The sequence below is a fragment of the Carettochelys insculpta genome, chromosome 10, assembly GCF_033958435.1.
Source record: "Carettochelys insculpta isolate YL-2023 chromosome 10, ASM3395843v1, whole genome shotgun sequence".
NCBI lineage: Eukaryota > Metazoa > Chordata > Testudines > Carettochelyidae > Carettochelys > Carettochelys insculpta.
Genome location: NC_134146.1, coordinates 41,475,305 through 41,490,056, shown reverse-complemented (window position 1 = coordinate 41,490,056; position 14,752 = coordinate 41,475,305). Strand labels below are relative to the sequence as shown.

The following is a 14,752-nucleotide window of genomic DNA, read 5'->3' as shown; positions in this document are numbered from 1 at the left end:
GTTCTCAGCCTCATTTCAATCTGTGCCCTGAATTAAACTGAGCATGACTCTATTTAAAGGTGAAACATTGCAACTCCCAAGGAATGTTCCTGCTATTTTTTTCCATCCATGTGCAAAATACATTTGTTTTATTTTTCCTGGGGCATGTGTAGATGTGCACCACCAGTGGAAACAAAAACAAACAAAAAAAAAATCCACCCCAAAGGGTTGAGGGGGGACCCTTTCTGTGGGCACTCTGCTAATCAGCTGAGCATCATTTGACTCTCTCCTCAGGGCCTGCACAATTGCACATCTCCCAGGGAAAACAGCTCCCAACACTCCCCTACCTCCCTGGGTGATGCTTAAGTAGTCTCAGTATAGCTGCCCAGGGCCCTCGATAACCAAGTTGTACTGCTTGCCTCATCTGGAAGTACCAACATCTAACAAATGGGATTCCAGAATTTGTGGATCCTTAAAATTAATCTACAAAGTACTGTGAAGAATAACCTTAGAAGAAATAGTATATTTCTGGGGAATTCAGTCTACTTTCTATTACGTAAATTATGGAGAGGGGTTGAAAGAAAACATTCCAAAATGTTGTATAGTAAACTCTTTCATGTGTGGCCGATCTGGATAATAGAGAGGCATACCTAGCAATGCATAACACTGCAGAAAAACAAGATTACACATTAGGAAGCAAACAAAAATATATGCAGAGTACTTTATTTTCCAAGAACAGTAGTATTGTACACTTTTAACATATACTGTATTTGTTGTATTTGTTTGTATACTTTCGTTATATGGTACTTAATGGAAAACATAACTAAAATTTACTTACAGGTAAAATGCCAGTTATTTGAGAGCTCTGGATCATAGATGCTAGGTATGAGAGAGTTTACTGTATAAGTAAGCATCTTCATTTCTGAGCGCTTTTCTAGCTAAACAATTTACTGTCACTGGAATAAGTTAGCAAAATTTGTGATGGATTTGCCATCACTGTCTGTTTTTAAATGAAGATTTTTTTAAAAGATATGTTGTAGTCCAAAAATAAATTATATAGAAGCTCTATTGCATTTTAATAACAGGAGGCCCAACTAGATGATCACAAAGAGCCTTTCTGGACTTGGGTGGGGAGAATCTTTAAAAAAGAAAATAAAGGTTCTGCCTTTGTGTGTGTGTGTGCTTAAAAACAAAATAGAGGTTATTTTCCTGGATTTCTGAATTGGAGACAAAAACCTGATCGATGTTTTTTCTTTGTTGGAGGGATTTAGTACCTTTATGGGATATTCATTTTGCAGTCATGGTACCATTATATGTGGGTTGACGCAGGAGTCTGTTTGTGTGATGTTTTTCAAAGGCACTTAAAGCATTGGATAGACTCTTGTGTTGTGCAGTCTAAATCTACCAGAAAAAAAATGCCTTTGCTGCATTTTGAGAAGTATGTTGTATTACACAGCCCAGAGCTCTGCTTTTGACTCATTCGTTGTGGTAGGTGCCCCTCATTAATTCTACCCAGGATACAGTGATTCTTTAGGAAGAAGGAACAGAGGATCCTGGAGGGAAATTCTAGGCTACTGGAGGAAATTGTGAATGTTTGTGTTTGATTTTTTTTATTTACCTATCAAGCCAAATCGCAAGAGGGCATTAGGTGTATGCCTAACCAGGACTGGAATGTTCTCTTTGGAGTGGAATGAGAAAGCACAACCCATTCATCCTGGTCTTAGAAAGTAATAGTTTTGGCACTGATAAATTATTTTCAATCTAAATTTCATAGAAATCACATAGATAGCTCTGTTCTTCTAAGTCCTGTTTTTAACAGTGGCCTAGAAATTAATTTCATATGACAGACTTCTCTGTATAGCTTTTCAAAATGGTACTTTTAAACTTTTAGTGAAAAAAATTTCAGTGGTTTCCAAATATCTAGAGCCCTGGAAATCCATAGGTATCCATGAATGCAGATGTGGATGAGGGTATCAATTTTGTATCTCTGCAGAGCTCTACAGATATCAGAAATAACTGTGGGTTTCAGGAAAATTTTCTCTGTTTCTTGTTAATGTTTTCCAGGCGAGACTGTTGTTACATTTTTAGAATGTCTAGAGGGCTCCTGCTGTGGGGTCAATACATAACTGCCAACATTTGAAAAAATATTTTCAGTGGACGGTTTTCAAATTAAGCTAAGGATTTAAGGATTGATAAGACCTTCATCTGCCACAGGATTTTGTGTGAAGGAATGAATGAATTATGAGTATTCTGGATTTAATTAAATAACTGGGATAAGATGGAGAAAAAAGAGCAATATTAATATAATTTCAAGTGCTGAAAAGTTCTAGCTATCTCATTCCTTTAGAATAAGTGCAGGAAATGAGGGAGTGTTAATAAATTAAATTCACTGGTTTATGGACAGTAAATTTTATTGTTTTTTCCCCACTTCTATGTTTTCCTGTTCTTTTACTCTTCTTAATTCTTACTTATTCTGTCTGTCTCCATTGTTCTTGCTGTACACCACCTTTGTGAATGCAGACCTCTTCCCCAAACAGCAAAAACTAACCAACACCATTTTGGATCTTGTTCTAGCTCTGGGAAGAACAAATGGACTGAATTTGTATGTTACCTAATTTAATGTATTTATATTTCTAATATTATTATTTTTTCCTTGGCAGAAATCCTAGGTAGCTCTGTATGTTCGAGGAGAAAGTGATGGGATGGCTGTGCTGAGTTGATCACTTAGAATTCATTAATATACTGACTGCTTTGGATTCAGTTGTTAACTGACAAAGCTTCAGCCTCTGCAGTGCCTTATGGATAATAGAACTTCCCTGTGGTTGTAACAGCTTCCTAGGCCAGGAGTCTGCAACCAAATTAGTGAGAAGAGCTATTTGTCAAATTCAGTTACAAAACCAATACTGCAAGAGCCACAATACGTGTGAATGAATACAAGACAGTTTATAATGAATAATGTCAAACTATACTTTCTGTAACCCTTGTTTCAAGAACAGCACACACAATGATTTGTACCAGTTAGAAAGTTTTTCTTTCACCCCTGGATTGGAGAGCAAATGAGGAAAAGGAAAACTCCTAAGCCTGGGGATAGGCTCTTAAGCATGGAGGAACAATGTTCACCTCAGCCCTCCCTGCAACCCTCCCTGCATTCCCAGGCTCTACCCCCTTGGCCCAAACACGTCTCCCCCTCCCCTGGTCTTCAGGCTTTTCCCATCTCACTCCCTAAACCTTTCCCTCCCATCCCACAAACCCACTCCCCTCCATCCCCAGGCTTAACCCCTTTCAGCCCCAAACCTGCCCCCCCATCCTCAGGATTAACCCATCTCAGTTAATGAGCTCCTCCAGCTGTTTGTGGGGTGGTTCCTCGCCTTCTTGCAGAAGAGCTTGTACAGCTTGAACTGCAGGTGCCTGTTGTGCTGGCGTTTTGTGCTCATGCTTGGCCAGCAGGAAGTGGTATTGTTCAGTCAGTTCCATGTGCTGCCACTGCTCCTCCATGGCTATTCCCACTCCCCATGCCTCCTCTTGCCCCTTGTCAGCCTGGCTGTATGGCTCCCTCAGGGGCAAACTCAGCTGCCCTTTTCCCCAGCTCCCCTGCAGGATTAGCACTACCCCACCTGTAGTGCCGGTGGCTCCCTGCCTTTCCACTGCTGACATAATGGAACTAAATGTAATTGGTTTAATGGCCAGATCGCTCCTGTCACCCTGCCGACTGTTAAACTAATTAAATTTTGTTCTACTGTTTCAGTTGCAGCAGGGCATGGAGCCACAAATGACTCCTTAAAGAGCTGCATGCAGCTCTGGAGCCACAGGCTGCTGACCCTCTGCCCTAGGCCATTGCACACTGCTGGAATTTGAGATCCCTCTTGCCTGGGGGTGGGTAATAGAATTGGTGGGGCCTTGGACAGGGGGGCAAGCCTAGCCCACACTGCTGTCCCCTGGTCAGCACTTCTGTGCTGGCTGAGGCTCTGGTGGTGATTTTAAAGGCCTTAGGGCAGCTTTCCATTCAACCCTGCCCCCCCATCATTGGGCGTGCTCTTGCCAGGGTCATGAAAAGGAGCATTATAGAGCATACTCTTCTTGCCCTCCTCCTCCTTGGAGATTCCTGTATGTTAGGATACCTGGCTAAGCCAGTTTTGCACTAGGACTCCAGAATCCATCACTTAAGATCTCATTGAAATTTCATGGAGTAGAAGCTTGTCAAAAGGAACAATTAGTGGCATCTTGATTACTTTTTGTTCCTGCGCTTTTTTATCTACATTAAATTTTATTAATTCTTTATCAAAAATTTGCCAACTTTCTTTTCTCTCCTTGTACTGCAGAATGTGTCTCAGTTTTTTTGCTTGGCTGTTTGTTTCTATTCTCTACCAAGAGATCAGGGGAATTCAGCACTGAAATGATTTGTGCTGTGTAGAGTTTGGATCCCTTGTAATGAAAGTTGACATAGATGGGAGTCAGTAGCAGTTTTAAACCAAGACTGTAGAAAATGGTTAAAACCAAGACTCTGAAAGAATGTGGAAACTTGAGCAACACTTTTCCTGTAATAATTCTCTAATCTTTTAAAGTCCTCACTCGGTAGACTGGCTGTTTATTTAATGTGCTTTCTTATTTTTCAGGCAGTGTTCAGTATTTCCAAAGTTTGTGTTATATTCTGCCACCTTTTAGCAATGAAATCTGAAACCTGTTTTCATGTGGGACAAATGCCAGTTATTTATCTTTACTTCACTGAACATCTTGCTGGAGAACATTTTGAATCAGCCTCGCAAAATGTTACTAGCTTACTTGCCTAAGGTGCACGACACTTTTGACAGATGAATAAACTATTTTATTGGAGTAAAGAACAGGTGGCTGGTATGTTTGTATCACAGTTTTCCGATGCTGCTTTGAATAGGTAGGCCGCTTGGTAGTACTAATGCTGTTTATTGCTAACTATTAAATATTTCTATTCACATCTTGTTTCTCCATATTGTCTATCTCTTATTTTTCTTGTGAAGCAATGAATTCTGAAAAATCCGTAATGGTAATAGAAGCACCAAACAAGTGTTGTTCTTATGAATTTTTTCAGCGGCTGTAGCTGTATGAGGTGGCTTCAATGCTGGCCCCCGAAACTCAACTGTTTGTATTGAGGATTATTTTTTTTCTCTGCCACAGAGCGCTTTCTCTTTAGCTTGTGGTTTGAGGTAATTAGGGTAATGTACAGTGTGTGACAACAAAATAGTCTGCCTAAACAGGGCTAATATGTGTGATGGGTGTTTCTTATGCTACATGGAGCTTCTGATACATGTCACATAGTTGACGAGGGCCTACATCTTCTATCTTTTTTCAACACAGGCCTTAATTATATTTGAACTTGTTTTAATATTCCAAATGATAATGGAATTTATAGAATATACACATTTGTTCTAGCATTTTGCAAGGCAAAATGCCTAAGCTTGCAGCAGGACAGATTTTCAGAAATTTGTCAACCCCAGAAGTGATTAACTATGTTACCTTCAGCTTGTGGATTTATCAAGAAAAACTGCCCCCTTTTTTCTTTTCATCATCAGAATGTTTGTGACATAAGTAACTATCACTAAACACGTCAAGTGTTATTTGTAAGTAAAGGATATCAACGTACTTTTAAAATTAGGAGCCTGCTAACTAGCCTTCAGAAAAAGGAGATGTGGTTCAAGTATCATAGAAATTGCCATTTGACCTCTTTCTCATTTTAAAGTAGAAGAAAATCCTAGAAAGAGCATAAAGTCTTTTAAATTTTAGTGATCTACGTTATGGGTTTCTTTTGTTTTATTCTTGTTTTATGTTTGCTTCGCTTTTTATCACTAATTACTGCTCTTTTACTTCCCCTCTTGACCCTTAGTATCAAATTACCACAAACCCTTACTGTGGGTTATATCAGGAACTTGGTGAGGGAGCCAGCAGGTTTTATTCCTGTTTTGTAAAGTGACACTCATTTTCAACAACCCAAGAAGGTCCAATCTCTACTCCTCCCTTTTATGTTTTACTGGTGCTGAGACAATAAGAAAAATATGAGATCTTGTTGCAAGATCATAAGAGGATGGTCTGATGTTTTCATTTTTGACTTTTTCAAACTCTGATACCAGTGTCAGTATTGTCAAACTAAAGCATTCTCTTTCAAAAACCACATTCACAAATGTAGCTTGTCTTCTGGTTCCTGAATCATTAGAGCAGAGGTGAGGAGCCTTTTCTGGGTTGAGGACCGTGGGCCCACAGAAAGATTAGTCTGGGATCACCCAAGTGAAAAGCAAAGAAACCAAAAACAAACCAAAACCCCTCACTGGTACAGTCCCCAACTGAAAGACAAAAAGAAACAAACAAAAAAGGAAACATGCTAACAATGTTAACATGTTAACAAGCATGTTAACAATAAATGGGTTATCAGAGAAGGTGTGGGGCTTTTACTGGATGAGGGAGGTAACCTAGTGACAGATGCTGTAGGAAAAGTTGAAGTACTCAATGCTTTTTTTGCCTCAATCTTCATGGACAAAGTCAACTTCCGCATGACAGTCCTAGACAATGCAGTATGGGAAGGTGGAAGATAGCCATCTGTGGGGAAGGAACAAGTTCTGAGCTATCTAGAAAAACTAGATGTACACAAGTCCATGGGTCTGGATTTAATGCACCCAACGGTACTGAGGGAATTGACAGAGATCATTGCTGAACCTTTGGCCATTATCCTTGAAGACTCTTGGACATGAGGGGAGATATCAGATGACTGGAAGAGGGCAAATGTAGTGCCCATCTTTAAAAAAGGAAAGGAGGACAATCTGGGGAACTATAGACTGGTAAGCCGTACCTCAATCCCTGGGAAAATAATGGAGGGAATCCTCAAGGAATCCATTTTGGACAGTTGGAAGAGGGAAAAATGATCAAAAGTAGCCAACTAGGATTCACCAAGGGCAAGTCCTGCCTCACCAATCTGATTAGCTTCTATGACGAGGTATGAAGCTCTGTGGATACGGGGAAGTCAGTGGATGCGATATACCATGACTTCAGCAAAGCTTTTGATACGGTCTCCCACAACATACTTGTCCATAAGTGAAGGAAATATGGATTGGATCTTTCGACTATAAGATGGATAGAAAGCTGGCTTGAGAGTCGGGCCCAACGGGTAGTGGTCAATGGGTCAATATCTGGACGGTGGTCGGTTCCAAGCAGAGTGCTGCAAGGCTCGGTTCTGGGGCTGGTGTTATTCAACATCTTTATTAATGACCTAGATGAGGGACTGGATTGCACCCTCAGCAAGTTTTCAGATGACACAAAACTAGAGGAAGTGGTAGATATGTTGGAGGGTAGAGAGAGAATCCAGAGTGACCTGGGCACATTGGTGGACTGGGCCAAAAGAAATGTGATGTGGTCCAACAAGGAGAAGTGTAGAGTCCTACTCCTGGGGTGGAAGAATCCCAAGCATTGTTACAGGCTGGAGACTGACTGGCTCAGCAGCAGTACGATGGAAAGGGACCTAGGGGTTATAGTGGATGAAAGGCTGGATACAAATAAACAGTGTGCCCTGGTAGCCAAGAAGGCTAATGGCATACAAGGATGCATTAGGAGGAGCATTTCGAGCAGATCTAGAGAAGTAGTTATTCCTCTTTATTCGGCACTGGTGAGGCCACATCTGGAATATTGTGTCCAGTTTTGGGCCCCCCAGTATAAAAAGGATGTAGATTTGCTGGAGCAGGTTCAGCAGAGGGCAACAAAAACGATTAAGGGTCTGGAGCACAAGATCTATGAAGCTAGGCTGAGGGATTTGGGCTTGTTTAGTTTACAGAAGAGAAGACGGAGTGGTGATTTGATAGCAGCCTTCAACTTCCTGAAGGGGAGCTCTAAAGAGGAGGGTGAGAAGCTGTTCTCAGTGGTGTCAGATGGCCGAACAAGGAGTAATGGTCTGAAGTTGAAGGGGAGAGGTGTAGGTTAGATATTAGGAAAAACTCCTTCACCAGGCGGGTGGTGAAGCATTGGAATGCGTTACCTAGAGAGGTGGTGGATTCTCCATCCCTTGAGGTTTTTAAGTCCTGTCTGGACAAGGTCCTGGCTGGGATTACTTAGTGGAGGTTGATCCTACTTGAAGCAGGGGGCTTGACTAGATGACCTCCTGAGGTCCCTTCCAGCCCTGTGATTCTGTGAAACACTCCCCTGGTTCCCCTGGCACACCAGCCCCAGAACCTACAGGGGACATGGCGAATATGTTTTGTGGGCCCTTCTAGGCTCTGTGTTGGGCCTAAAAGTGTGGAGTTAATGTGGAAGGGGCTGCCAGGAAGTGGGTTTGTGGTGTGGGTCTGAATGGGAGGAAGGGTGCAGAAGTGGACTGGGGGTGGGAGGGTGCAGGAGGCTTGGTGGTTTGGGGTCTGGAAGGTACAGGGTCAGGGTGGGAATGAGGGATCTGCGAGGAAGAGGGCAGGGTGAGGGGTGGGGGGAGAGGCTGCAGGAGGGGTGCAGCTTACACGTGGCTTTGCTCTCCCAGCAGCACTCCCACCCCCACTCCCCTTTTCCCAGCTGAAGGAATGGCACTGAGAAGCAGCGGCACCTCCCCAAGCTACTTCTTTTGCCCTCCCATGCCCTGTCAGAGCTGGTGTGCCAGATCCAGCCCCAGCTTTCTGTCTCTGGCCTGCTAGGTTTGAGGTTCCACACACCCCCACTCTGCATGTGCCCGATGCAGAGGACTGGAGCCCAAAGTCCCACAGTCCAAATTTGAACCACAGGCCAGTGGTTCCCACCTCTGCTTTACAGTGCACTCAGTTTACTTTTTAAAGCTTTTCTCTGCAACTGGGAGTGCTAGACACTACTTTTTAAGTGGAAGCAGGGATTCTTTCTCAATCTTTTGACCCCAGTGGGTGGGGCTTTAAGAAAAACACCCAATATTTCAATAGCTAGCCGCATTACTGGTTAGTGATAGAGGTGTTCTGCACCAGAACTCCTGCCTTTTTCAGGGGACCAAATTATTATTTTTTTTCCTCCGCATTGGCAGGTTTGCTGTCTCAACCTTAATTTATGATCTGAGCATTTACAGTTGTACTATACCTGTAGATGTAGAGCAGGGATCAGCAACCCCCAGCATGTGTTCCAAGAGCGACTCGTGAGCTGATGTTCACTGGCATGTGAGGTGGGATCTGAGCCTCACCCTTCCTGCCCCATGAGCAAGCTCCCGGCTGCAAAGTCATGCCACTTGTGTATCAACAATAGACCAGCTAATGCTACCAAGCATCAGCTAAACAGTAAAGCTCTGCATCTTAATTTGTTAATTGAAGCTGTTGTAAGGAAGGACTACTGGTGACTTTAAAAAGTATTACCGGCACTCAGACTGTACGTTGAGGTCAAAAGTCAAATTCTTCTCCCAGCCTCCACAAGGTTGCTGACCTCTGATGCAAAGGAAGAGCAGGATGGATAGCAAGATAATATCTGGTGGATTCTACTGCATAATTTGTGCAGGCAGGTTTGGTTTCATAGTAGAAATGAATAACATGGGCTGTGCAGTTTAATGTTATATAAAACTTGGGCCATTCCTCCATTTTGTCATGCTCCTTGTGTGCATTTGTGACTTCTTAAAGTTAAGGTCTATAAGCACATGTTAGAGGAACATAAAGTTTGGCCAGGCCTCAAGAAAAGATTTTCACAGCCTTGTAAACATTCCTCAGTCTTAACTTGCCACACTTTTTCTACCACAGTTCTTTCTTGAATAAACGCTAGTCTCAGGGAGGTAGCCGGTTAGTCTGATTTCTCTCTCAGTTCTGCTTCAGTATCTGAAGAAGTGGGTCTTTCCCGCAAAAGCTCATTACCTAATAAATGCTATTGTTAGTCTTCAGGATTCTACAGGGCTGCTTCCTTTGTGTTTTGAATAAACGTTGTCAGTCATACCAAGTTGATTGATAGTTTGAGTACTACTGAGAATCTAGGATAAGCCCTGTATATTTTCAAAGTGACCTAAATTAGCATTTTCATCTAGATGTTCAGAGGCAAAGTCTAGTGTGTTAACTTTGTAATAAATATTAACAGGGTCTCATAGTTAATTGGATTATATGCTGATATATATCTGTAGCAAAATATTGCCCAGATTTTTGTTAGGAAATACGCACTTGGTGATTCCTTTTGCTACTGAATGCCACTAACAATTATTGTTACTGTGTGGTTATCAAATTAAAAATAAAATATATGTTAAAATGTTGATTAAAAGTAGACAAAGCCTTTATTAAAAGGAAAGTTTTTAGATTGCAATGCCCCCAAATTTATTTTGGTTTAAAATACTGTGGGGGCTTACAAAGCCAATAGTACAGGTTGAATGTATATAGTCAGGCACCCGTGGTACCCGACTAGTGCCACACAAAAGAATTTGCCGGATGATGGGAATTCAGTATTGTCTAGAAACATTATCAAGACTTCTATTGCTTATTGGACACTTAGAAGACATTTGGGGGTAAATTATAGCTAAATAAAAACACAGAACACTGAGAACCAGAACTGGTGGCTGAAAAGAAACTTATAGGTCCACAGAAAACTTGGCTACACCCATGATATATGGTTGTCTGGCTAACTAAGATCATGCATGATTACAGATGTTGCCAGATAAAAGAGCGCCCGACTGTATTGCTCTGCTTTTATTTTAATGGAAGTAGGTTCTTTTCCTAAATTTTTCTCTGTAGTCTTTGCACATTGTACAATGCAGCATTGTGCTGTGGCTTGAGAACCTGAAAATAAAATTGATTAGAAACAAACATGAACACACATTTCTATTTTCATTGTCCAAGTAGAAAGAAGTTCAGATCGTTTAATAATGTGATCTGCTATAAGCTACATTACCTAGGGGGTGTGTGTGTGTGTGTGTTAGTTTTCAATGAGGTCTGTCTTTTGGTTTCTGTTAATTGATACAATGCCATCAAATTATGCCAATTTACATCTGGCTTGATTTTTAAAAGTGATCTTTTAAAGTGATGTGAAAATAAATGACATTTTAAAGGTAAAAATTATGAAATAAAAACTACATTTTTTAACATTGTGAAGAGGTATCTTGTTTTTATTACCATTTGTTGAGAAATGGGCACTAGTTATTTAAAAGTGCTTATCTGACTTAGTCTTTGCTTTATTTTTAGGGTTATATCCTTTGTCGTGACCTCATGGTTTAAGTGGGAATAAAGATGAGTATAAGCAGTGATGAGGTTAACTTCCTGGTATATAGATACTTGCAAGAGTCAGGTGAGTACATGGTTTATGATTATCACGTTAATATTTCTTAGTTCCTTTGGTATTCAAGAAGTAATTCATCTATAACCAGCTTTTTCGGATGCAAGCTGTTTGGGATTTAGAATACAACTGGATGGATTCATCCACTAGATGTGAATTGCTTCTTGTTGTGTTCTCACTATGTCAGTCTCCATGAGGAGGATTGATTCTGATAATTTGCCCCCTGCAATTTCATCAGATGTAGCAATTTAAAATTTGGTAGATCCAGGTAATAAAATAGGGGCTCACTGAGATCTGTGAACTGATTTGCTTAGAAGAAGCTTTGTGCTTGGATGGTCAAGATTCTTCATACCTTGGGCCTCTCTTCTCCTGCATAGTTCCATTCTGGAGCCCTCCAAAAGAGTCTCTTATCCATTGTTCTTGTTTGATTTCAGTTTCTTGACAAAGCATGAAAATGGAGGAAGATTACATGGCTCTTTTTCAAATAAGGAAACATCAATGAATGAGAAAATGAGTCCTGGGGTTTATCATAGAGTAAATGTGGTTAGAAGGATTTTACCAGGAATGTATTTCAGAATCTCTAAAGTAACTTCCCTGTTTTAAAGACAGTTTGTATAGGTTTCTCACTTGTGAGACTTCGCTCTTTAGTTTAAGACTAGCAGAAGTCCCCTAGCTCTTGAGGATCATTGGGCAGAGCAAAAGTCTGATGCCTTTGTCATACATGAAAGGAAAGATATTATTTCCCATTTGTACACATGTGGGGCTATGATGTCTGTAGCATACAGTAAAAGGGTATTCCCCTTTAAATAGTTTGAGCCCTTTCACGGTACTCACCTTTCTTTGTTTAGAAGCTCTCAGAAACCAGTCAGAGCAAATCATATGTAACTAGACATACATGTTTGTGTATATTTTGTGAACATGATTATCTAGAACCCAGCTATGCTTTTTTTTTTCTTTGCGATATTGTCTGAAGAGCAAAAGCTGCAGCAAAATCATTCATTCTCATGTAAGATGCCTAAGTCTGTGGTGTCCAACACTCTAGCCACATATGGCTCTTAGGCCGGTTGAGTGAGGCTATTTGACCTGAACAAGAAAATCGATTAGATTAACAGTAAACTTTTCAAAAATGCCTGGTGATTAAAGGTCAAATTTTCAAAGGTTTTTGGGCACCTAAAGAGGCAGAGAGGTGCCTCAAGTAGTTTCTCACATTCCTAAGCAGGTTAGGCACTAACTGCCATTGATTTCAGTGCAAGTCAGTTGGATTTAGGCTCTTAAAAGCCTAAATCACTCTTGAAAATGGGACTGAGTGGCTCCTATATCTCTTCTATTTACTTGGAGTTTTTTTCCCTATAAGCTGTGCTCTTGTGCAGCTGCTCAAAAGAGATTCAAATGCCATACAGCTGATTAGCAGAGCTCCCACAGTTAGGTTTTGCTTCTATTAGCAGTGCACATAAAAATGTATTCTGAACATGGATGGAAAAGATTAGAGAGAACATTGCTAGACGGTGTCTAATGTTTGTTTTGGATCTAATCTTCATTTCACATCGAACAACTTAAAATACCAACCTCATAGTTGTGATGCTGGACATTAGAGTAACCCAGGTTTGTTCCTACCTTAGAGATGGCATAATTTAATGTCAAGCAGTCAGGGTCTTTTCTGCTACATCGGGTGGCTGAACTGTTGATCATTAAGGTACAGTAGGGAACATTTTATGCAGAGATCAACCACAAACACCTGAAGTATCGCTGTTGGTACTGACAGCAAGGGATCATTGGATTAAACAACTCTCAGTACAAGGATATGGACTTTTATTTCAGCGTGTGCGTTTTGAGTTTTGGTTAGTGGCTTTTAGTAATATTTCATCATTTGAAAACTAAGATTTGGATTATTAGCTATCAGTTATGGTGCTTCTTTTGGAAAATCAGTGCTGTAGAAGCATTCCTTTCTTTTACATCGTTGAACCCTTGTTCATGTGACCATGCAGATTAGTGGAGGAATAACTCTAAAATTAATTTAAAAAAAATTATTTACTGGTCACTGGGTTGCTATAATTACTTGAGCTGAATGATTTAGTTTCAGAGATTCTTTCTTCTTCTCAAACTTTTTATGTTTTTCAAATAATATCTTAGATATTTTCAGTAGCAATGAGCCAAAGATGACCTGCATACTTTCCTAAGGGCCACTTATCAATACCTTCTACATTTGAGCTGTCACTACATAGATCCTCTGTTTCAGAAGGGACATGCAAATGCAGCTGATTGAAAATGCAAGTGAAGCATAGATTTACAAATTGTGTTTCATTTGCATACTCTCACATGATCGTGTTTCTGGAAGTGGTATCTCAAAAAAAAAAAAAAAAAGCTGTGTAGATAGGATTCCTTCAAAAAGAGAGCCTGCTTTTGAAAGTATCCTTCTTCCTATTTTGTTTGTGGAATAAGGGATCTTTTGAAAACGGGGTTTGAAGGAACCCCATCTACATGGCTATCTTTTTGGTTTTTTGTTTTTTTTTTAAATATCACTTCAGAAAATGCAATTGCATGAGAGTATGCAAATAAGGTATGAGATTTGTAAATCTGCACTTCATTTGCATTTTTGATTGGCCATATTTGCATGCCTCTTCAGAAAGGGAGGGACCATGTAGATCCAGCTTTGATGTGCTGATCAATGGCCATTTGGGTCAGGAAAGATATTGTAAGCCTTGATAGATAGACAGATAGTTACCAAATTAGAGAGTTCCACTACCTGAACAGTAATCATTAATGTCGTGCTGTTAGATGCATTTATTGTCATTTACTGAGCTCCAGCATAAAATCCTTCTCTTTTTCTGTTGAGTGGCGTTTTCTTGTTTGTTCTGAGATGGAGAGTAATACATCATCAGCACGCTGCTCGAGAAGAGCCTGAAAAAGCAGTGCTAAGTCTTCCTGTCCCAATTGTGCCCCAACCCCCATACACTCGGGCTGTGTCTATGCTGGCCTCTCCCTTTTTGAAAGGGGCTTGTTAATAAGGGAGTTCAGAAGATGCTAATGAGGTGCTGCCATGACTATGCAGCACCTCATTAGCATGACAGCTGTGCAAGATTTGAAAGTGCAGCTTTCAGAACACACGCTGTCCATGTAGATGGGGACCTTTTGAAAGGACACCCCCCCACCCCGATTTCAAAAGCCCCTTCTTCCTATTTTGTTTTAGAAATAAGGGGCTTTCAAAGTCAGGGGTGTCCTTTCGAAAGGTCCCTGTCTATTTAGGTGGCATGCGTTCCGAAACCAGCACTTTCGAATCACGTGGGGCTGCCATTGCGCTAATGAGGCATTGCATATTCATGTCAGCGCCTCATTAGCATTTTCTGAACTCTCTCATTAACATGGCCCTTTTGAAAGGGAGGAGCCAGTGTAGATGTGGCTTCAGTGTTCCAGATGAATTTACAGAAAATCATTATAAATTCTTGGGTTGTTTGTAGATTGCTATTGTAACAAAATTAATTAATATATAATATATACAGTATACATATAAAATATTTAAAAGTAGTTTCCCAAGAGGGAATTTTAAAGGCATAGCTGGTCCATTATTCTTTATGATACATTAATC

General features: G+C 40.6%; 1 protein-coding gene across 9 annotated transcripts in view; it reads left to right on the top strand.

Annotated features, from left to right (window-relative positions):
* Positions 1-14,752, top strand: part of TBL1XR1 (TBL1X/Y related 1) — a 212,848-nt gene that overhangs the window by 159,135 nt on the left and 38,961 nt on the right. For all 9 annotated transcript variants that reach the window (XM_075003874.1, XM_075003877.1, XM_075003879.1 and 6 more), the window contains one exon: positions 11,079-11,181. In XM_075003874.1, the coding sequence (XP_074859975.1) occupies positions 11,124-11,181 (58 nt within the window). In that variant the 5' untranslated portion in view covers positions 11,079-11,123. The remainder of the gene's footprint in view (positions 1-11,078; positions 11,182-14,752) is intronic.